The sequence below is a fragment of the Atractosteus spatula genome, chromosome 5, assembly GCF_055471065.1.
Source record: "Atractosteus spatula isolate fAtrSpa1 chromosome 5, fAtrSpa1.hap1, whole genome shotgun sequence".
NCBI lineage: Eukaryota > Metazoa > Chordata > Actinopteri > Semionotiformes > Lepisosteidae > Atractosteus > Atractosteus spatula.
The window spans coordinates 5,465,335-5,488,793 of NC_142710.1; the positions used below are offsets into that span (position 1 = coordinate 5,465,335).

The 23,459-nt window shown below is 43.4% G+C and overlaps 2 protein-coding genes across 4 annotated transcripts; both read right to left on the reverse strand.

Annotated features, from left to right (window-relative positions):
* Window positions 1–1,712: 1,712 nt before the first annotated feature.
* LOC148833664 (uncharacterized) lies at window positions 1,713–9,710 on the reverse strand. 2 transcript variants are annotated; one of them, XM_088916860.1, is made up of 3 exons: window positions 9,433–9,710; window positions 5,960–6,244; window positions 1,713–4,447 (listed from the first exon to the last, which is right to left on the reverse strand). In XM_088916860.1, the coding sequence occupies exons 2-3, from the start codon at window positions 6,198–6,200 to the stop codon at window positions 3,129–3,131; spliced, it is 1,560 nt and encodes a 519-aa protein (XP_088772986.1). In that variant the 5' UTR covers window positions 6,201–6,244; window positions 9,433–9,710; the 3' UTR covers window positions 1,713–3,128. The 2 variants fall into 2 exon arrangements, with proteins under 2 accessions (XP_088772986.1, XP_088772987.1); XM_088916861.1 differs by having other exon boundaries at window positions 9,437–9,551.
* A 2,700-nt stretch (window positions 9,711–12,410) lies between these two features.
* On the reverse strand, window positions 12,411–23,104 carry LOC148833665 (E3 ubiquitin/ISG15 ligase TRIM25-like). Of its 2 annotated transcripts, XM_088917456.1 has the most exons (6): window positions 21,349–23,104; window positions 19,656–19,751; window positions 18,735–18,968; window positions 18,305–18,327; window positions 17,005–17,150; window positions 12,411–16,578 (listed from the first exon to the last, which is right to left on the reverse strand). In XM_088917456.1, the coding sequence occupies exons 1-6, from the start codon at window positions 21,901–21,903 to the stop codon at window positions 16,043–16,045; spliced, it is 1,590 nt and encodes a 529-aa protein (XP_088773582.1). In that variant the 5' UTR covers window positions 21,904–23,104; the 3' UTR covers window positions 12,411–16,042. The 2 variants fall into 2 exon arrangements, with proteins under 2 accessions (XP_088773582.1, XP_088773583.1); XM_088917457.1 differs by lacking the exon at window positions 19,656–19,751.
* Window positions 23,105–23,459: the final 355 nt, after the last annotated feature.

The window sequence follows — 23,459 nt, forward strand, 5'->3', positions numbered from 1 at the left end:
GAATGGGCATAATTGCGTTTTGATAGCTTTTCAGCAAAACACCTAGAATAGAGGGTTTATTGAAACCAATGATTGGAGACAGAAACATGTTAAAAAGTAACAATCAAGCTATCTAATCTAATCAAGCTAAACATCCAATAAAGGGATCAATTAGCCACAAATGACAAGCTGTGCTGGAACACTACTAACTGGAAGCGATAGGGGTTCTCTGGTCAGGGCCCAGTATTCTGAACTTTATTCTCCCTACATGATTTGAAACTAGTGGGTATTAAATACAAAGTATATGGCACTTCCATACAAAGGACAATAAAATAAACTGGGTCTGACACTTGAACAGTAAACATCAGGGAGATGATATATCACTTTTGAACAATATTTCAGAGTCTTATGGAACTTATGCAATCAGTATTTCTCCAGTAATGCACACAAATATAGATTTTTGCACAAACAGTTGAAAAAGGAGTCAAGAAGTGCAATTCAGTCTTGCACCAATAGTACACTGTACTGTATACACTATAATCTGTTAGAGGTTCTCAGATGAAAGCATGGACTTCATTGATCACTTTCAATCTGCAGTGTCTTCCAACCAGATTTACCAGTACATTTCCATCTTTGTCATAAAGCACAGCAAATTCAAATGACGGTTTTAAAAACTGGTATCGTCATAATTTTTTATACTGTGTGCATTCCAAATCCCATTTAAACAATGAGATCAGCCACTGACAAACTTCAAATCACAGACTATTTGAATAACCCATTGGTCTCTGCCATGACTCTCAATTACCTGAACCCATCTGTACTAAAATCCCCTCCATCTGGATCCAGGGGAACTAGTCTTTGGACAGCTGGAACAGTCATGTGTACTATCTAAATCCACATTATTGTTTCTGCATCAAGGGTGATAATCTAACAGAACTGTCAACAAATGATTTTAAAATCATCAGCTTCAGGCAGAACGTAGAGAAGAAATGTGTTGCAGCAAATATATCCTCCACTAAAGAGAAACATCAAAAACATAATAAAAGTTGCAAACATGAAGAGGCTATTTTTCCTATCTATCTCGTTGGTAGTTAGTAACTACTTGCCATGAAAACCTCATCCAGCCTGTTGCTGACAGAAGCCAGGGGTATCAGCTTCAACAATATGGCTGGGCAGCTTGTTCCACAGTCCCTTTGAATAAAGAAAAGACGTGCCTTCTATTACCAGATTCAAACTGTCGTTTGGACTAGTGTCCTCTGGACCTTGTTTTAGTGTTGATGCCTTCTTCAATGTCTGTGAAAAGTCTGAATACTTGAATCAGGTCCCCTCATAGTCTTCTCTGTTCAAGACTTTTTAACCTGTCAGCATAGGACATTTCTGTCACTTGCAAGTTAATTATTCAAAACACGCTTTCTTGACATCAGCGCCTGCTGAATACTTGACAGTGAATGTTTGGGATCTATCTCACAATCACAAAACGTGACTGTCTTCTGTTAAAATACAGTTACAATACCATAAAGATAAGAACCACACTATGACTGAAGGACCTGTCTCCAAAGGTAGACAAATGGACCAAATGGACAAATAGACCTGCTGCAGAAAAACTAAAAACAGAGACTCTCCTCTACAGTTTGATCTTATTACAATGCTTTTCATTAATTTGGGGACAATCTAGGTCAATTTCTAAAATCTTAGTAAAATAAGAAAGAAAAATAAAAACAGCATACATTTCGTTTTAACTATATACACACATTTTTATTGAAACATACACACTTTTTGTTTCAGTACAAATAGGGCTTGTGATACAGAAGAACAAACTTCCAGCATTTTCCACATTTTTGTTCTCTGTTAACCACCCAGTTTGGAAGACCCTTCTCCCCAAAATAAAGTGTTTTTTTAACCTCGACCTCCAGATGGCATGGGGAAACTAAGGATGATGGGCTCTTGTGAAGCACAAAAACCAAATGAACCAATCAAGAGCCAGGTTTGAACACATGATGTCTAGGCCAGTGGTTCCCAACTCTGCACCTGGAAGAACACTGCATCTCCTGGTTTCCCTTCAGCTGAGTTCTACTGTACATCTCCGCTGCCGATTAAGGACTTAGTTTATGTGCTTGCTTGTTTAGACTGTTCATGATGAACAGAAACTGGTGGGGCTGGCAGTGGATCACTCATGCCCATAGTGTGAGTGACAGTATGTTAGACACTCCCATATTGAGAATGACACTGTATCAGACATGTCCACTGTAGGAGTGACACCCTATCAGACACACCCACAGTGAGTGTTTTTCTCTTCTGCAGAGGTCCGATTGGTTACATTTCAGACAGCACATCTGAGTGAGGGTGGATGTTCCATGCCATTTACTACCTAAATCTTACTCTTTTGATTTTATCTTTTGATCTTTTGATCTTGAGGCTAAACTCAGGATTGTTTAGCTCATGGATCTTGAACAGAACTCAGCCCTTTCTGAAATGGAGATAGGTTGGTGACTTCAGTTCCACCTGTTTCAAGAATCTCAGCACAGCTCACGTGCCCTTCTAACCAAGCTGCCACAGCTAGCGATCTACTGTATTTCAATGTGATACAGATCATGTGTGCAGCAGCCATGAGTGTGTCCAACAGACTGGCCTTATTAAACAGATACCCTTCAATGATACATTTCAGCCGTCTTCTAACTAGAAGTGCAAAGATACTGTATGTGAGCATGAAATATTACTGTTGGACTTTCCAGTATGATCCAGATCCTTTAAAAATACAAAATGACCAGGCTGGCAACAGAAACTCAGATCCTGCCTCTCAACATAGGTCCATTTTCCATCCCTAAAATGCTGTTACTATTCTCTTGAAAAAAATCATTTCACCGTTTGCATTGTTGAGTCTTGCATGGGGATTCTATCACTTACGGTACAGTTCTACACCACTGTTTTTTAGGTGATGTAGCTCATTCCCAAAAAAACAAACCCAAAATGCCAACTGGACCATTTTCTAACTCCAATTTCCGATTGCTCAGATTGTTGCCATCTACTTCCCTGTTCGTCCCTTCCACCATGCCACGTCCTTGGACTACCTTCCTGCGACGAGCTCTTGCCAGCTGCTCAAGCCCTCCTGCCTGCGCCCCTCCTCTGACCAGCACAAGAAAACACAGGGCTCAGCTGTCCGAGCTGTGGACCCGCTGGTGATCCTTGAGGTGGTCCACGCGGCTGAACTTCTTGCTGCAGAAGCCGCAGTGGTAAGGGGTCTCCCCGCTGTGGATGCGCTGGTGCCTCCGCAGGGCTCCCGACTCCTTGAAGCCCTTGCCACACTGCTCGCAGTGGTACGGCGTCTCTCCCGTGTGGATACGCCGGTGCTTCTTGAGGGTGCCCGCTCCCTTGAAGCGTTTCCCGCAGTCCTGGCACTCGAAGGGGCACTCCCCGGTGTGGATGCGCCGATGCTCCTTCAACGAGCACATCCACTTGAAGGCCTTCCCGCACTCCGAGCAGCGGAAGGGGGTGTGGCCCGTGTGGATTTGCTGGTGCGTGCGCAGCTGCCGGATCTGCCGGAAGCTCTTGCCACAGTCGTTGCAGCGGTACGGGGTCTCTCCCGTGTGGATCCTCAGGTGGGTCTTCAGGTTGCCAAGCTGGCTGAAGCTCTTGCGGCACTGCGGGCAGTGAAAAGGCGTCTCGCCCGTGTGGATGCGCTGGTGCTCCTTCAGGTGCCCCAGCTGCCGGAACTTCTTCTCGCACTGGGTGCAATGGTACGGCAGTTCGCCCGTGTGGATCCGCTGGTGGCGTTTCAGGGCGCCCGAGTCCTTAAAGTTCTTCCCGCACTGGCCGCAGTGGAAGGGAGACTCCCCCGTGTGGATACGCTGGTGCCTCTTCAAGGTGCCCGAGCCCTTGAAGCACTTCCCGCACTCGCTGCAGTGGAACGGGGTGAGGAGGTGCCGCAGGGGCGACCCGAGCTGGGGGAAGGAGTCCGAATGCCCGTGCCCGAAGGCGTAGCGGTTCTGCCTGCTACTGGCGACCTCCGGATCCTGGTCCTGGAAGCAGGCACAGTCGTAGCCGTTTTCCACTCCTGGGATGCCATCCTCTCCCCTGTCTCCCATCCCGTTCTGCACTTTTTGACGAGTTCTACAGCCGTACATGTCTGCCCTTTGTGTTTTCGCCATTAGGTCATTGTGCTCCAGCATTGGGGGTACGATCTCATTTCTGCGGAAACCGTTGTCATTCAAGTGGTCCAAGAAACACGAGTCGGGTGTAGCTCTGTCCCCGCCCTCCCCTGAACTCTCGAGCACCTGAGCAGCTGAGAGCGGACCCCCCATGCTTCGGTGCACCGTGAGGCTCTGGATGTTCACGGAGCGCGTTTTCAGGATCTTGACAATTTCCTCCAGGTGGGTCTTTTTCATGTGCTTGGCGAGGTCCCTCTCTTGGGAAAAATGGGCTCTGCAGTGAGGGCACGACAGCCCAGAGACGTGGTCCTGGTCCCTCTCACCTATGGATGAAGTGCAACAAAAAGCGTTCTTACTAATCGTCTTCTGGAAGTTACAGGTTATGTACCACAAAGAAGCCATTCCAGGTCTGGTTAGCTAACAGGGACCAGTATGTAAACCAAGTAGGGTACAAAATGGAGCAGCAAACAAGCCTAACCTTCACATGCTCAGGAGGTGGAAGGAAAATGGAACAGGGAGAAAATGCCAGGAGGCACCACAGCCCAAACTGGAACCCAAGAATTGCAAGGCAGCAGTACTACTCAACACAAAATTTGGCTCCCAAAGAACCCAAAAATGTCCCACTTTCTACATTTGCAAGAGTCAGCACTGAGGTCTGACTTCTTTCAACCAAACCAAAGAGTTCATCAAATTCAATTTTGTTCTTCAGGTGGTTTCATACACCTGTTTCCTGTAAGCACAGATGGTTATGGTTCTGATATGGCTCTCTACTGAGCACCAATAAATACTTCATTAAAAAGGGTCAATGAGCGCTTCATGAATTAAGAGATTTATCGTCACAGAGCATTTTCTCAGAAGTCAGAATGCATTAAACAATTTCAGTTACCTGACACCCAAAAGCCCTATTCTAAAAAAGTCCACTTATTTCTAAAGGCAAATTTCTTTCAACTTTAAGACTGAAGCAATTGAACAGTAACTTTAAGGGATGATATTTTCTGGCAAACTATAAAGGCTGATTAAATAAAGAGGTAAATTACCCCTACAAAGGAAGTGTGTTTCTCCTAGCACATTGGTCAAAGTGGGATATGTTACCACTAAACAAGCCAGGTTAAATTGCGATGTAGAACATAATTTCTTTTTGTACTCTCTATAAGAAATCTTAATGTTTAGTATGGCAGATACTGGCTAGTGTATAGCCTAGCTATTTATATTTATAGCCAGCAGCCATATCACAACTGGCAACCCACTGAAGCTAAGCAGGTGTGAGCCTGGTCAGTACCTGGATGGGAGACCTCCTAGTTAAAACTAAGGTTGCTGCTGGAAGAGGTGTTAGTGGGGCCAGCAGGCGGCGCTCACCCTGCAGTCCATGTGGGTCCTAATGCCCCAGTATAGTGATGGGGACACTATACTGTAAACAGGCGCTGTCCTTCGGATGAGACGTAAAACCGAGGTCCTGACTCTCTGTGGTCATTAAAAATCCCAGGGCATCTCTCAAAAAAGAGTAGGGCTGTAACCCTGGTGTCCTGGCCAAATTTCCCCCTGGCCCTTACCAATCATGGCCTCCTAATAATCCCTATCTATGAATTAGCTTCATTACTCTGCTCTACTCCCCACTGATAGCTGATGTGTGGTGAGCGTTCTGGCGCACTATGGCTGCCGTTGCATCATCTAGGTGGGATTGCACATTGGTGGTGGAGGAGGGGATCCCCATTACCTGCTTTGAGTGGAGTGTCCAGAAAAGCGCTATATAACTGTAAGCAATTATTATTATTATTATTATTAGTGCACCACCTAGCCAGTGCCACACACAGAAGAGGTCTGCCTGCAATACTCACATTTTCCACCAGGTGGCAACAATCGAGACCTTCCTATCTCTTTGACTTCAGAGTCGACCATATTGGCAACCTGAGTGTCACTCCTGCTTCCTGATTCATTGCACTCCTGGCTGCTCACAGTCTCCTCTTCACATGCCTCCAGAAGGTCTTCACCAGACTTGCGTTCGACTGGGGGATCCTCAACACAACAGTGGGCAGATTCAGATTCAATCGCATCCTTCTGACCTGGCGTCTTCTCCATAGTCGCCCTTTAAAGACGGCCGGGCTGCTCTTCAAAACTGGGTTCTGGGACAAAGAAAGACGGTAAGGATGTTAGCTGCAAGAGGCAAAACAGGTCATGAAAAGGAGGGTTCAGCCAATCAGTCCATTTAGTTCTTCATCTAAGCTGTTTCGTGAAAAAAGCACAGCTTCTTCCACACCACAGCTAGGCAAGATGCCCACAGCTATATGAAAAGGAAATAAGCCTGTAAAGCTGACAAAATAAGTTAATCTATAAACAAGAATTAGAGAGAGAAGACAAACAAGAGTAAGTCATTGAGTGCACCTGGCTTGTGTGATGGTTAATAAATTATCACTCCTTACCCAGCTGTTATAGACATATGGAGTAACAGAACAACAATAATGCCTACAGATTCATCACACTCTTCATAAATCAGAACCCTTAATTATAAAGCCAGCATCTCCAGACATGTTCTAAAATCAATTGAGTTTTCTTTGTCTGGTCTGAGACTTGGTTTCAGATCTGTCGCTCGTCACTGTTATAATGTGTTTGAGGCTCGAACACAAAGCAGGGGTTTGGATGCACAATAATTCAGGATTGACTGCAGCATCATCATTGCTCTTTCAGTCTTGCTAATGTGCAGATGTTTTCTGTCTGCGCTGATCATAGCTCACAGTAAAGTTTTCCATTTCCTTGTTTTGTGAACAGTTTTATACCTACTAAAGCTACAATATCATCTTGCAATGAATGCTCGTTACATGATATTATACTTTAAGGCTATATATCGTCCACTGAGACATCTGGAGGTGTTGATCGCTCTTGAAAAATAAAGTGGAGCACATTGTAAATGCAGACTTCAATAAAATGTATGTCTCTCTCCTTTCCCTTTTAGTGCGCTGTGTCAACGCTGCCCTCTTTTGGTTAAAATGACGAATAGCACTTCTCTGTTTACAGAACTCCCAGCACAGACAAAACATTTGTAAAATATTTAAATGCTTCTACTTTTAATGTTTTTTAATGTGCAAAGGAACAAGTAATAGGTTAATTCTACGCTGAAAAAAAGAAGAAAGATAACACAACGTTTCGGCCGTGGAGCCTTCTTCAGGTGTGAAGAAGGTTTTGAATGTATATACTGTATCTTAAACAGATCTTGGTGAGATTCCAATTAACTAAAGCACTGTAAGATCAGTTGATTTGCAAATGAATCCTTTAAACCTTTGTTTTTTCAAGGCTGTGAAAATTCCTAAACACAGCACGTGAATAAACCCAGAGCACCTTTCCATCGAAAAAAGGCTACAGCCTACAGACGACTTGACAAAAGATCTCTCATTACATTTCAGAGATGCCTGGCAACAGTATCCTAGATACAGCATTTCAAATGGAAATGGATTGTAATAATTATTGTTCAATATTTATTTTTTTATCAAATCTTTTTCCATCTTTCCATCCACTGATCTAATTTCTAACCGCTTCTTTCGATTCAGGGATGCAGGGGATCCAGAGCCTATCCCAGCAGGCAACAGGTGCAAGGTAGGGTACACCCCGGACAGGACGTCAGTCCACTGAGGGGCAAATACACAAAAAACACCCACAGGAGGGCCAATGTTCCCAGAAGCCAGTTAACTTATCAACATGTCTTTGGGCTGTGGGAGGAAACTGGAGCACCCAGAGGAAACCTAGTTAAACCTGAGGAGAACATGCAAGCTCCACACAGACAGCACCCCAGGAATTGAACCCTGGTCACCAGCACCGCAAAGCAGCAATGCTAACCACTGTCGGCCCGCCAATTAACATTTGTGCAACAACAGCAGGGAGACCTTGTGGGACAACAGAACTGCAGAGACTCAGGTCACCAGGATTGGGACTGGGAACCCCAATCCTAGTGCTTTGTGAATCCATTGGGATGAAAGGCACTATATTCATGTAAGGAATTAGTAGTGGTGAGCCGTGACCTCTCATCAAAACCATAACTGACCTGTTATGTGATTTATTATGTGACTGTGATTGTTCCCAAGAGCAAGCTGAATTGTTCTAGTAAAAACCCAGCTGTGAAAATCTCTGCTCTTTCGAATGAGAGCATCAACCAACAAATTGTTATTAGCAGTTTGAGAGAAAGCAATGCGTCCTACAACTAACAGGCAGCAGATGTACATTTACAGAAACGATATCACACAGTCGGTGTAGGTGGTATGTCTATATACCCATTCACAGAACAGAGCCCAAAGAATGAGCAGGTTTAACAAGATCTCTTAATTCTGCTTGACTCACATCCCCAGAGTGTCTCTCTTGCACTGTGTCTCAAGCACACAGCCCTGCAGAGAGAGACGCTACCAGTCATTATACTTAAACCTAGAGACTTCCGTCATATTTAGTGTGTGAGTCAGATCATCATTGATTATTACTGCTAAGGAGAATATTCGAAACAATTGCACATTACTACTACTCTGTCATGACGAGTACTAAGGTTACTACTGAATAGTTTTAAAAAATAGTATAGTGATTCTGTGTAATTAATACGCTTATTATGACTAAAATTATGAAGCAAATGATTGCATTTGAAAATAGTAAATATGGAATACGGAACGTGGTCTTGTTTTTGTTTAAACTGAATCATTCGCTTAATAATTATAATTTCCTTCTTTGACTGTTTTCAAATAGTAGCTTCTGTCATATAACTGTTATGATTTGTACGTTTTCCTCAAAATTTACAGCGCATACCCCTGTATTTGAAAAAAGACGCCTGCTAAATAAAAACTTTCCCGATGAAACTACTGTAAATGGCACAGCTGTTAAAACGAATGTCGCAGAACGCAATATCAAAAATATTGACCCTGCATCCTAAGACAGCGCACGCAGCTGTGCCTGTAGCCAAGTCCAGTGAAAGCGCACACGGAAAGGTTTCGTATTATACGCAATGACCCACGCACTAATTTAAGATTTCGTTGTAAAAAGGCCGGATATCACACATCTCGTCTGTCTAGCTATAGGTGGGCTTCTGAGATTATGACGTATCAGAGTCACAACTCACGACAGCTGACAATCCGACATTTGTAGCGGTTCTTGATGATGGATGGGTGAAGACGGTGGGTTATATATTTTTTAAAAAAACAATCCGTTACAAACCTGCAGTTTAACCTAATTCCTCATCTTTAATTCGCATGTTGTATACTGGTTGTCCTAACAGGTGGCTCACGGCGGAACGGTTCAGTTCTGTTCCTATTGCTATACTACAGCGAGTCTCTCTCGTCCTTACCCACTTTTCTTTGTTCGTCTGAAAGGGTTCAAGGTCTGTGTTTTGTGGCTTGGTAATCCTTTATTCGTGGACGGCTGGCCACTACATCGCTGTTTGCTGTAACTAAAGTGTACTCCCCCAGTTTCTGAGCCTTTTCTCATCATTTGCATGAACAATGTGGCCACCAACAAGGCAACAAGGTGAAAGAAATATACATTTCGGACGTGAATAAAGGGCTTTCAGTGTAATCCTTTTTCCCTTTTTCCACAAACACTGGACACAAAAAAAAGCTGTCGCTTGTGGCATGACCCGTCGTGCCTGTGGTTTACGGACATTGCCCTAAACGAATCAGCTACCATACCGAACCCTTCGCCGGGCAACTCCTCCGGTGTGACGCTTTTAAAGCCGACAGCATTAGTATAGCTAACGAACGACATTTTGGCTCAAAGTCAGGGTGTCAGATGATGTATCAGGCTGAGGTAAAGTTTGAGCCATCATGGCGCAGAACAGCCCTATTTCAGTTGCAGGGGCTTCAAATGTCTGTAGTGCGGTTTAACTCTGATGAGCTAAGAGAAGGTGTGCGATTTCAGAAATTTTAAAAATGCTTTATTTAGAACCATTAACAAAACACAAACATCATTTACTGACATTTAACTAAACAAAATATTGTATACATACATTATGAGAATAGTCAGAAGTACTTAACTAATTCACAGAAACAATTCAACATAACGTGTCAACGGTTCGTTTAGCTTTCTTATTTTTGACATTTTGAATAGTTTGAACGTAAAATTCAATTTCTATTTTAAACAGGTTAATATTTGGAGTGGAAGTTGTCCGTTTCATTTTATGGATATGGTATTTCCCCGTAATTGGTAATAGATTTATTATAAATATAATTCTTTGGTCCATATCTGGGCATGTAAAATAAAGCAAGGTGTCAGACCCATTAAAAGAAATCTTAATATTTAAAGATCTTAATAAGAAATGTTCCAAATCGCTCCAAAACATATTGGTTTGAATCCATCAATAAAACAAATGACATATAGTTTTTTTTATTCATGTTACAAAATACACATTGATCATCTAAGTTGAGTTTAACAGGAGTTTAACAGGATACATATCTGGATACTGTTTAACAGGATACATTTTATTAATAATTAATAATAATTTTATTAATAATTTTATATGACACTTCTTTAATTTTATTGTTGAGACAATATTTGCCATTTTCCATACTTTCTGCCAATTATTATTACATTTAGATTTTATTTGCAGGTGGAATGAATATTGGTAAACATGTTCTTTATGTAATTATTATTACTTTTCTTTTCTAAAATGTTAATACTACCCAATTAGACAATAAATGTTAATTGATTGGTTGCATAATTATATGTTCTGATATTGCCCCTAAGGAGAGTAATAACGCCCCCAGGAGTAACATCAAATACTATAACATATTCTTTGGGTAAAACTGGAATCTTAAAGGTCTCCAAAAATTCTGCAAAAGTTAATAATTTCTCATTCTCATTTAGTAATTGTCTCACTAATATAATACCATTATCAAACCATCTTTTTTAAAAAATGATTTATTTTTATAGTGTATATCCTTGTTATTCCAAATACTATATGTGTGTGGGGAGAAATTGTGTTTATAGGCCAGTGTCCAAGATATAAGTACCTGTTAATGAAAAATGGATAAATTAATAGGGATCTTGTTAACATCAAAATTGCATTTCAGTAAAAACTCAAGACCACCCACCCTCTCAAACACAAATTTAGGGATGACATTCCAAAAACTGTCTATATTTTTAGATCACTTTTAATCCAATTAATTTAAAAAAACTTTATTTGAAGTTTTAAAATCCAGAACATGTAGGTCACCTTGATCCTGTTTATTAGTAAGAGTTTGTTTTTTCCAACAGTGATATTTATTTTTCCTGATAAAATCATATAGAAGTTTATCAAGGTTATTATTACAGATTGAGGTACTGCACCTCTGATGCCAGTGCAATATATACTGCCCCCGTTATTCCTTCCACTACTGAAAGAAGCACACGTCCTGTTAATGACAGGTCTCTCATTAACCAAACATTATTTTTGGGTTTTTTTTTTTCCATGATGGGAGCAAAATTGAATTTACTTCTTTCTGTCTGATCTTTACATATTTTAATTCCAAAATATGTTACTATTTGCTTCACTGGGATGTCACATATCTTTTCAAGATCACAATCTTTTAATGGACAGATTTCCCATTTCTCAATATTCAGAGTCAAACCTGATACAGATGAGAAAAATATTTTTTCTCCTTGCTCCATCCATTTTCCTCTCGACCTAATAAATGCTGCTCTAGCTTTTTCTTCATATAATGTGTCCGGTTCTAATTGTAACAGCAGCATCTTCTCCTCTTGGTAACTGAATTTTGAGATTGGAGTGAGTTCAATGATTTCTTTAATGATTTCATCATCTTTCATCTTTTTATAGATATTTATTTTCCTCTTTTCATAGCCAATTGTTTAATTTTGAATTTCCTAAGCTCCCAATGTTTTTATATATTTTAGTTAATGTGGCCTGTTCCATACAACTCCGGATGATCATTTTTGCTTTTTCAATGAATTTAGTGTCTTGGAGAAGTTTTGCATCCAATAACTCCTATTATATTTTCTTTCGTGACACAAATTTAAATTCATCGATATAAATACAGCTTTGAGATCAGTGAAACTAGTGGGGTCAATACACACCTTAGTAGTTTGACTCTCCAAGATGCTGGATATGAGCCATGATCAATTCTTGATTGTTTTTATGTCTTTACTGCAACAGGAAAACTGGACTTTAGGAGGGTTTTTACATGTCCAAATATAAATCATATCCAAACTCAAACAAAGGTTATTCGCATCATCAGATTCTCCCTGAGGTATTTTTTGGTTGGCCATCTTTATTATCATCTGGGACAGTGTTAAACCCCCCCCCCCCCCCGAAATTATTTTAGCCTCAGGCACTTTTTCCAAAAGATTGTTTATTTCTTCCTCATAGTTTGGAAACAGTATTATAGTTTCTAATTTACTATTAGTTACATAAATATATTTCCCAATCTAAAACATTTTTTATTAACATTTACTACAGTACCACGAGTATCCATCGACCAGAATGATGTATTTTAGTGTCAAGAATTTTCCTTTGAGAATCGCCACCCCAGCAGAATGGTTGCTACCTTTCAACATCCAGACGTCATTTCCCCATTGTGTATTTCTTGAATAAAGTAAAAATCAGCCTCAAACCTTTTACAAAACAAAAATACAGCTTTTCTTTTCGCTATATTCTGAGTACCCCTGCCATTGATGGAACAAATAGACAAAGAAATAGACAAACTGGATTCCAAACAAATAATAAAGTAAGTTCTCAGATTTCAGATAAGACCAGGTTTCAGCACCAAAGAGAATAAAACAAAATCACCCAACTGTATTCAGGTTGTTGTCACCCTAACCGTCAACTCAGATCATGCCTCAAAAGATAAGCTGTTGTGCTTGAAAGTCTTTACCGTCAATTTAAGTTTTATCTCCTAGAAAACCATTTTTTTTTCCTTCCTTACATGCTGATTCTATCTATGGTCACAGCTGGCTCTGGGCAGCTTTGTTGGATGGTGTCAAGTCTTCTCCAAACTTGAGTTTTTGGCTTCTCAAAAATTCACTCCCTTTTGCATTTTGCCATGGTAAAGCCCTTGTAGCTCTCCCTGTAAACTGGATGATGATAGCTCTCAGTCTGCATCTCCAGCTGGTTTCGTTCTTTTTTACTTTTAGCTTAAGCTCTTTTATTTGCTTCTCTTGTTCTTTATCTGTTTGATTTCCTTAACTTCTTTTTCCAGATCGGCAATCTCTTTAAATGAAAAATCTACTGATTTTTGTTTTTAATTCTTCTACACTGTCTGTGTTATGCCTCATCATCCCTTCTAGGCTGTCTGCTCTCTTGTTGATTTTGGCTGTCAGTGTCGTTATCATATTGTCAGTTCGGTTTTTCCCTTTTCTGGTGCGGGGCTTTTTGCAGGAGTGTCGGGAGTTGATTCGGGATCTTCCGTGTGTAACGGTCCTGGAGGCAGACTGTGCGGGCGTGAAAAGGAGTGTATTGATGCAACTTTGTCACTATGCCTGACGTTAATTTCTTTACTTTGCAGATTCATTATTTTTTCTTGAGTATTAGTTCTGTTCTTATTTGTACTGTTCGTGTATCTTGAAAGTTTTTTGCAGTTTGCCTCTCTTTCCTTTTCCTGGAGCTCATTCTGTGGCCGTGCGTTTTGTGAATTCCCTTTCCTAACAAAATTCTTCTTTTATCTCATCAATTATATAAATGTATATCTAGTAAATTGTTTTAATGAGGGTTATTATACAAATTGGTTCATTAACTAAATAACATACGTGCCAAAACCATAACCATTCCTTTCAGCAGTCAATCTCTATACCTAACCAGGCCTCCATCCCGCACTGCCCCTTCACGTAATTTCAGAAACTGAAGCAGGGTACATTGACTTCACACCTCTCTTGACTTCGCACCACCTGAGTATTGAATCTGCTCCTCTCCTGCTCCCGCCTCCTCTCCACTCCCGGCTTCTGTTCTCCCCTGCTTTATCAGCTGCTGGTTATCCTCTCTCCCTCACACCTGAAGAAGGCTCCACAGCTGAAATGTTGTGTTTCTTTTATTGTGTTTTCAGCATGGAATAAACCTTCACTTGTTCCTTTACGTCTAGTGATGATGCATTTCGCTTGACTAAACAGGAGTGAACGTAGTGGTTCTTACATCAACGGGTAGCACATGCAGAATTCTGCATTTCTTTATAGAAACTATACAATGGGGGTGGAACAATAGATTATGTTTCTGCAATTGGTAACTTATTGTATTGCTTTTATCTTGTTCTAAATTCTAAATCGACAGATTCTATTTTATGCTATATTGATTTTTTTGGTTTTGTTGGATTATTTTAGGACGGAACAGTGGCGCAGTGTTTAGCATTGCTGCCTCACAGCTGGGGCCCTGAGTTCACTTCTCCGCCCGTGGTGGAGTTTGTGTGTTCTCCACATGTTGATGTGGGTTGCCTTTGGGTGCTTTAGTTTCCTCCCTCTGGGAAGACAGGCCCTGGTGTGAGTGTGTACATGTCTACAGTATGTGTCCCCTGTCATGGGCTTGTGTCCTGTCCAGGATGTGTCCTGCTTTGAACCCGTTGCTTGCTGGGACAGACTTTGGCTCCTGGATCAGTTTTCAGCTACCAAGGTTAGATGAGCTGACTGGTCTCCTCTTATTAACAATCTTTCTAATGTTCCCATGAGTTCCACAGAAAATTCAATTCAGTCCTGAAGAGCCATTTAATGGCTGCTATGTGCTGTATTAGATATGTGATCCAAAAAGATCTTTCTGTGCTGTAGAACAAACAGTGACTTTGCCTTCTAAGCCAGTTTATTTTCCTTAATCACATCTTCTGTTCTGTGTGAATAGAAATTGCTTTGCTACCGGAGACACTTTCCTGTTAGCAAAGGGGGGCTGTTAGCACGTCTTGTCAAATCTCACATGCTGGATTGTGGGTGGTGGTTTCAGGCAGTATGCCAAGGCCTGAGACTAACTCTCAAACCAAACGTTGAACCCAAAAACTATTTTCCCAAACTCTTCAATAGACACAAACTATGACCAAACACCATCTATCACCATGACTCACTTAATATATCAAACTAAATCTAAATCAACCTCATGTAGATTATGACACTCAGCCCTTCACCAGTTAACTAATTAATCAGCAAATGAACATGTGAACCTACAGTATTTACAAACACTAGAATTCATGCTGCCCTCTAGTGGCAGGTCAGCTGAAACAACTATCGCTGTATTATCGCTGGCCTGTCACACCAGTCTTGATTTACTGGCATTTTGATTTTTGCCTCATTGCTAAACAAATGGACTTGAGCCAGGAGTAAGTCCCCAGTTTCATAAGATTAACTCATATCAAGCTCAGCTTCATAGCATATGGTAACACCATCTTTTTGTGGGGGTATTAGCCTCTGTCAGCTCCCAGCATGTTTACAGAGGCGTTAAGTTAAACGCAATGCCAATGTGCTCTTAACATGCGGAAGCACTTCTGAGCTGTGATATCTCCAGCCTGTAGTTTGCCATCTGCAGAGCTTGCAAATTCACAGATGTTTCAGATGTATGGTAACATACAGACATGTGATCTGAAAAAGTATATAAACAGCAAATGGATCCTACTGCACGGATGCCTAAATCCCCGCTTCTTCCTGTAGAAGAATAACTCTGGCACATCTTCCCAGATCAGCATGCCATGGCTCTTACAAGTTTCCATTAATGGACAGTTAAAACCTTTTCCACTCCCAGCCCCTCAGAGGCAATTTCCACCTGAAACGGATAGGCCTTTAAACATCTCATATTATCTTGGAAAGTATAGACAGTATAGTTCAGGTGGGTAGCTGCGTCAGCATGCGTAGGCTGCAAAGGAACAAGTAATAGGTTTATTCCATGCTGAAAAAAAGAAGAAAGAGAACACAACGTTTCGGCCGTGGAGCCTTCTTCAGGCACACCTTCAGGCACATGTGACTTTACAGTGCAATAGCTGAATGAGAGTTACCCTCTGGCATGCCTACACCTTCACCAGCGTGATGAAGCTGGGTGGCTTTTTATAGTACACCGCAAACCCCAGGCAGACGGGCCGAGTGAAGGTGGTGGTGAACGTGTGCAAGTGGCTGAGTGAGCCTCCCACCTCGTGGAAGGAAAGCGTGCCGGCGCTGTAGTCCAGGGTCACCGCCACCCTGCTGTGATTCAGGGCCCGCGGCAGGGCTGTCTTTTTACCGGCGTGCCAGGCAGAGAGCTCCCCCTTGTCGTTCTGCATGAGGCTCCAGGAAATGCGATTCTGCCCCAGGAAGCCATCGTCCTTCCCTTTGATTCTGGCGGGCCGGTAGGTGAGCCCTATGGCCCAGTGCCCTTGCGTCTCCACCACCCAGTAGTGAATCCCAGACGCGAAGCGCTCGTTGGTCAGCACCTGCGGCCAGAAATCGAAGCGCTCGGGATGGGCCGGGTAGGGCTGCTCGTCTTCGGTCTTTATGGCCGTCAAGCCGTTCTCGGTGATCCGCAGGTAGGGGTGGGCGGTGCTCTTATCCAAGGTCAGCTGCTCGCGATCTAGAACAGGAGAGTGTGACCGACGTCAATCAGACAGCGCAGGAGCGGGTAACCCTTATCCTGGACAGGGGCTCTATGAGCGCAGGTTTCCCAGGCCTCTTCCGAGCAGAAGGGCTCGAAGAGCTGGGAGACGCTGTTCAGTTGGTCCATGAAGTCAATAATGAGCAGATTTAGATGGTTAAGAGCTGAGTTGGAATAAAAACCTGGAGATGCACCAGGTACCCCAGGACCAGGACTGCTCATCCTTGTTTTAGTGCACCATAGAACCATTGTAACAGGTCTCCTAGTCTGAGTTACAGTAAGTGGGTTACAGTGGTATATACACAGCTGAGCTACCATTTCTCTCTTCCTCTAATTGTGAAAACGTATTCAAAGGCAGGAGACACTCTGAAACAGCAACAGTCAGTATCACATGGCCATACTCACAGCATTCCCTTTTCAGCTCACTGAAGAATTTTGTGGCCAGGGTCTGGAGCTCTGCATAGGCCTGCTCAATCCTCTCGTAGACTTTTTTCTTATCCAGACTCACAACAACAGGCTGATAAAGAGGTGTGTCCAGCTCCTTTTGGATTCTGTAAGAGACAACGACTACTTTATCAGTTGATACCCTCTTCCCTTGATATGAAAATGTTCTGCCAGCAATCAACCCACATGATAAAAAACGCAGAGACAGATAGCTGAAATTAAACTAAAGAATCAAATAATGTAAAGAAGTCAAAGAAGGACACAGAAAAACAACAGTGAACATATATATAGACAGCTTTAGTTTACAGCAAACTCTAATGCATCATTATTCTGGTGTCTCCTTTTTGAATTACTTCATCGTATTAAATACTCGGCTCAGTGTCAGTGTTGTCTCTACAGAATCAATCCTGCAGACTTTTTATTAGGAAATCAGTATCTCAAATAATCATCAATTTTCCAACTGTTATTTAATTAAGGATCGTGGGGGAGCCAGAGCCTAGCCAGTGGGCATGAGGCACAAAGCAGGGTACACCCTGGATAGGGCACCAGTCTATTGTAGGGCATACACACTCACACCAGGACTAATTCTCCCAGAAGCCAGTTAACCTACCATCACGTCACTGGACTGTGGGAGGAAACTGGAGCACATAGAGGAACACAGGGAGAACATAAAAACGACAGCTAGCAGACAGCATGTTACAGTTCCACCATCCCGCCACCAGAGGCCACTCCAACCTCTAGTGCCTACTTCATCTGTGCAGCAGAAGCGCAGATCAAGCAGACAGCAGTAGCCAATCCCTGCTTGCCCTACCTCACCACACCTCCCCTCCCCAAACCTATTTAAACCCTGCTCTTGATTCAAGCTGTGCTCAGTATTGTTTTCAACTCTTTGCTGAATTCTTCCTGGACTCCTTGCCTGACTTTTGGATTTTGGCCTGTTTCCTGACCTTGGCTTTTGGATTCTGTTTCTGGCGCTTGTTACTAAATTTGTCTTCTGGCTTCGGACTTTTGCTCGCCTCCTGATCCTGGCCTTGGATTTCTCTAATTTACTGTCTAAGGATATCAGTGACCTTGAAACCAGCATAGGGTCCTTTCCTTGTTTTCTGAGCTGTGGACCACCTTTAACACATCACCCCCGGTCTGGAACTGAGCCAGGACCCTCGTGTGGAGAGGCAGCATGCTAACCACTCTGCCATCAAAAATAATATGAAAATGGAACAGAGTTACCAGCTTTTTACCCAGTTTTTTCAAGGTAACTTACTTTTCTTCTTTGGAGTGGAATACCTAAAAAAATAAAATATATAAGGGATATCAGCATTTATTCAAACACATTTATCAATGATTAAACAGTTCTTGTCCCATCTGTCAAGCTGACATGCTCCATCTAATATATAATGGGGATAATATAATATCAATGCTCCTTTGCCTTAGTAATTCCATTTCCTTCTACCAGTGTGTGAATATAACAACATAAGAAAGGCTAGAAATGAGAGGAAGCCCACCCTAGCTCATTAATTGATACAAGGATCTCAACCAACTGTTTCTGGAAAGAAACCAGGGGATATCAGGTTCAACAACATGGCTGGGCAGCTTGTTCCACACCCCCACCACCCTTTGTGTAAAGAAGTATGTCTTGTTCTCAGCTGAAGAAGTCCATTGGGCTGAGACTGTGTCCCCCCCTCCTGTCTTACCTGAATGAGCTGAAAGGTGTCCTGTTCCTGCAGCAGGGTCTCAATGTTGCTCTTGATATCTTGCACTCTGTGTTTGTCTTTCCTGATTTCTCTGCTGTTCTTCTGCAGTTTAGCCATGGCGTTCGATGCCTCTTGGTCGGAATACTCGCCCAGATTTGAGCAAAACTTCTTCATTTTTTTCCTCAAATCAGTCGCCACCCGGTCCATTTTCTGTTTTAAGACCCTTGAAGAGTTCTTGCCAGAGATGATATTAAAGAGCACAAATTAATAATAAACTACAACTCAAATAAAGAAATTAGAATTAATATTTTTCAGGCTCGACGTCATGGTCCTGCAGGAGTTAAGTCTTACTGCCTCACAGGGCCGGGTCCCAGGGTTCAACTTCGGACCTGGGGTGCTATCTGTGTGGAGTTTGCGTGTTTCTAAAGGTTTGCGTGACCTGATTAAGCCTCCTGGTTTTATACAGTAGCAAGAAATGGTTGCAGAAGAGCTGCTTTTTCGGTGATTCACTCTCAGTCCTGCCTGGTGTTGTTTTGGGCTCGGCTTCTGAAATAACGCGAGGCACTGGCGAGAGAGCGGTTTCCTCTCACAGCCCAAAGACATACGGGCAGGTAAATTGGCTTCTGGGAAAACTGGCCCTGCAGTGAGTGTGTTTGTGTCTGTCTGGCCTGTGATGGACTAGCGTCCCGTCCAGATTGTACCCCACCCTGCGTCTGTTACTTGCTAGGATGAGCTCAGGCTCCTCCACAACCTGCAATCAAGCAGTTAGAAAATGGATGTTTGTTTTTTTTTCAGGCCCCTAACACCAATATACTATTTAACACTCTTCTGTAAAACAAGCAACACTATGACAGACATCTGCCTCAACTGACTCCACTTTGATCATCCTCAGTCCTCCTACTCTTTCTCTTGATGTTTCACCTCAATCATTTCTTGCTGTAGTTCTTCTTCTCTCAGGGCTGCCTCATTCCCTTGCAGCTTGTTGTTCGCGTGCTCCAGGAATAACAATAGCGTGGCCTGCGAAAACATCACAAACGCACACCAGGGGGGCTGGTGAATGAACTCAGTCTGCCTGTTCTGTTATTTTCTAAACGCATCGTCTCCTCCCCTTTCAAAAACTAAGGAAATGGACCTCTTACTTTCTTGTTCTCTTCAGTATCCCATAGAAGATGCTTCTGCTATCTCACCCCCTGAATGATCTGTCCGCAACCCCACCAGTCAAGGAGTCAGGAAGACACCACTGGATGAGCAAGACAAACTGGGCGCTAGACACTCTGGATGTGCCAGAGGTTGGGGGGACGAGGTTAATGGAACAAGCTAGAAAATGCTTCAGCTAAAATAAACCAGTCCACTGAATACTGTTCTTTAGATCTTTATCAATAACACTGTGCTGTTCCTGCCCTTGCAAATAATTTAACAATGCCTTTCTCACACCAGAAGAATCATTTTGGCCTGACTTCTGCCCTGTTTATCTGCTGGTATACTGTATTTTACACAGCTGTGGAAAGACTGGATTACCTAGCGCAGGTATTTGATAGTTCAGACCAACATGGTGTCAGTATCACTAGTGTATGCTTATGTCCTGCATTACTGTTATTTTATTCAGCTACTGTGTACAGTTTAAAGTATTTTTTAAGTAATGCGAATTCTGTGTTTCAGTGTGTCGGTAGGTTTAACAGGTATGCATTCCCTTGTTTTCTGATTGTTCATACTGGATAATGTGACAAGGAAAGGGAGCGATCAGGTAGCTGGATGTAGGTGGAGATGCGACCGTTAAACTGTTAAAAAGAACGTCCGTCTCCAGCCACTTCCCCCTCCCGACAGGCGGAGTGTTTCACCACCTCCTCACAAGCCCAACACAGAGACTAGTAAAATACAGTACTAGTAAAATAGATTTGTTTCAAGCAGATCCTGTCTCTACGTGGCCTTACAGTAGGGAAGAGGAAAATACAGACGATTATTCGTGTTAACGGTCGGGAAATTATAAATCGCTTAGAAAAAAACGATGAGATAGTTTATCAAATAGTGAAAAAATAATAACTTAATTCACCCACACGCACACACTGGCTGCAGGAAGGACGTGTAAAGTGATGTGCCCGGAACGTACTATACCGTCACAAACACAGTTGACGTAATATGTTTATTAGTGTAACGCATACGGCCACCGGTGAGTGTGTAAGAGCCGGCTTACCAGAGCGGTGACGTCACCGCCCTTCCCTGTAATAGCAGGGCCCGCAGCCGCTAGGCTGGAGGGAGATATCTCTTTAGCTCACCGGGCTGGGTCCCTGTTGAGTGACGCCGGAGGCCTGGGTTCGAGTCCCCGACGGTGGGGGGCCGACCTGATGTGGCAGCAGGCGAGGGCGCCCACGTGAACCCCGTAGCGTTACATTAGAAAAAAATGCGATAGTGTTACAGATCGAGGAAGAAGTTCTTGCTGTAGATAATGTGTACAAATTATTCTACTGCAGCATAATCATATATTAACAATTCATTTTTACTGCGGTCAAAGTAAACCCTTTACTCTGCGCAAACTACCTCTCCGTGTGTTCTCTATGTCTCACTCACAAACACGTAAACGCGCAAACACGCCTTCGCCTCTTCCTCTCCAACAGACCTTAAACTCCGTCTCCGCTTCCTTGAAACTCTTCACGTCGTGGCCCTGGTGTGCCCCGGACACCGCGCACAGCGAGCACACGGGCATCTTCTCCGTGGCGCAGTACATTCTCAACATCTCGCCGTGATCGGGACATTTCCTCTGCTCGAAGTTCCGCACCGGCCCGACCAGCGGGTGGTCCCGGAAGGCCGGTTTCTCCAGATGCGGCTTCAGGTGCAGCGAACACATGGACAACTCGCACTTCAGGCAGGATCTGACCGCCGATTTCTTCTGGCACCAGTCGCAGGGCACAGCGGAGGTCCCGCCGGCCGCTTGGCTGTTGCGGAAAGCGTTTGCGGCGCTCGCCAGAAACTCATTCCTCTTGAGGCTCGGCGGCTCCTGGAAGCGTTTCCGGCACACCGGGCAAGCGAGTCTGTCCCCCGCCGGAACCTGTTGGATGAGCGCTCGGATGCACGAGTGGCAGAAGCTGTGGCCGCAAGCCAGCTGGTGAGGGTCGCGGTAAATCTCCTGACACACGGAGCAGGTCAGCTCTTGCTTACACAGAGCGCTGGCCATTTGTTAGCTCCTGAGAAGTCTCCGGTAGTGAAGCGTAGAGAGGAATGACTCTTCGCAGACGCGCACCCTCAGTCTCTCTGCCTCATTTCTTTGGAAACAGAAACTTAACTTCGCGCTGTGCGCTATTTCCAGAACAAGAGCCACACCTCCTCGCTGTAAACAAGTCAGAGCTGTGTGTCCTTGCTCCGTTCCTGTTCACCTTTTACACCTCTGACTTCAGGTACAACTCTGAGGCATGTCCTCTGCAGACGTTTTCGGATGACTCTGCAATTGTGGGGTGTATTAGAGAGGGGAGGGAGGAGGAATATAGGAGCTTGATTACCAACTTTGTGGAGTGGTGTCATCTTAACCATCTCCAGCTTAACACCAGCAGGACCAAAGAAATGGTACTGGACTTTCGAAGGAATAAGTCTCCGCTGAACCCTGTTTCCATCCAGGGTGAGGACATAGAGGGGATGCAGTCCTACAGTACAAGTACTTAGGGGTACACCTGGATGATAAGCTGGAGTGGTCTGGTAACACTGACGCCCTGTACAAGAAAGGTCAGAGCCGACTCCACTTTCTTAGGAGACTCAGGTCCTTTGGTGTGTGTGGAACACTGCTACACATTTTTTATGAATCAGTGGTGGCGGTGGCCATCTTCTACGCTGTTGTGTGCCGGGGCAGCAGCATCATGACAAGAGATGCAAATAGGCTCAATAAACTCATCAAGAAGGCGGCACTGTGCTGGGGATGAGCCTTGACCCCCTGGAGGTGGTGGCTGAGAGGAGAATGGTGACCAAGCTCACAGCCATCATGAACAACGCCTCTCATCCGCTTCATGGGACTGTTACTGGGCAGCGGAGCACTTTTAGCAACAGACTGCTCCAGCTCCGGTGTTCAAGGGAACGTTTCCACAGGTCTTTCCTGCCGGCGGCTGTCAGGGTGTATAACGCTGCCCTAGGCTAGGACTGTTAGCCCTTCATCTGCTCGTCTATGGACAGCATGTTGCTCCATTGTACATTTTGGACAATCAGTCTGTATAAACCTATGCACATTTTGCACATATTTTATTGTTTTTACAGTGACAGTCATATTATGTATTTATTTATTTTATATTTATTTTGTATCACTTTTCGTCTATTCTGATGTCTGTTTTTGCTTGTCTTGGGCTGGACTGCTGTAACACATCAATTTCTCTACGGGATCAATAAAGTCTTATCTTATCTAAGTCAGGTCTCTGCACACCACTGGTCAAACTCGAGTCTCTTCGGGAGCGGGCAATGGGCGTGGAACACTTCACTTTAAAACGTACTGTACTGCATAACAGTGAGGCGCTGAACCCGAATTAAGAGAGACACATGATGTATTAATATCTGCACAACTAAATAAACATGATCAGTCGGGTTAAAGCTAAAGTAATACTTCACCACCGCTCTCTCGCCAGTGCCTCGCGTTATTTCAGAAGCCGAGCCCAAAACAACACCAGGCAGGACTGAGAATGAATCACCGCAAAAGCAACTCTTCCGCAACCATTTCGTGCTACTGTATAAAACCAGGAGGCTTAATCAGGTCAC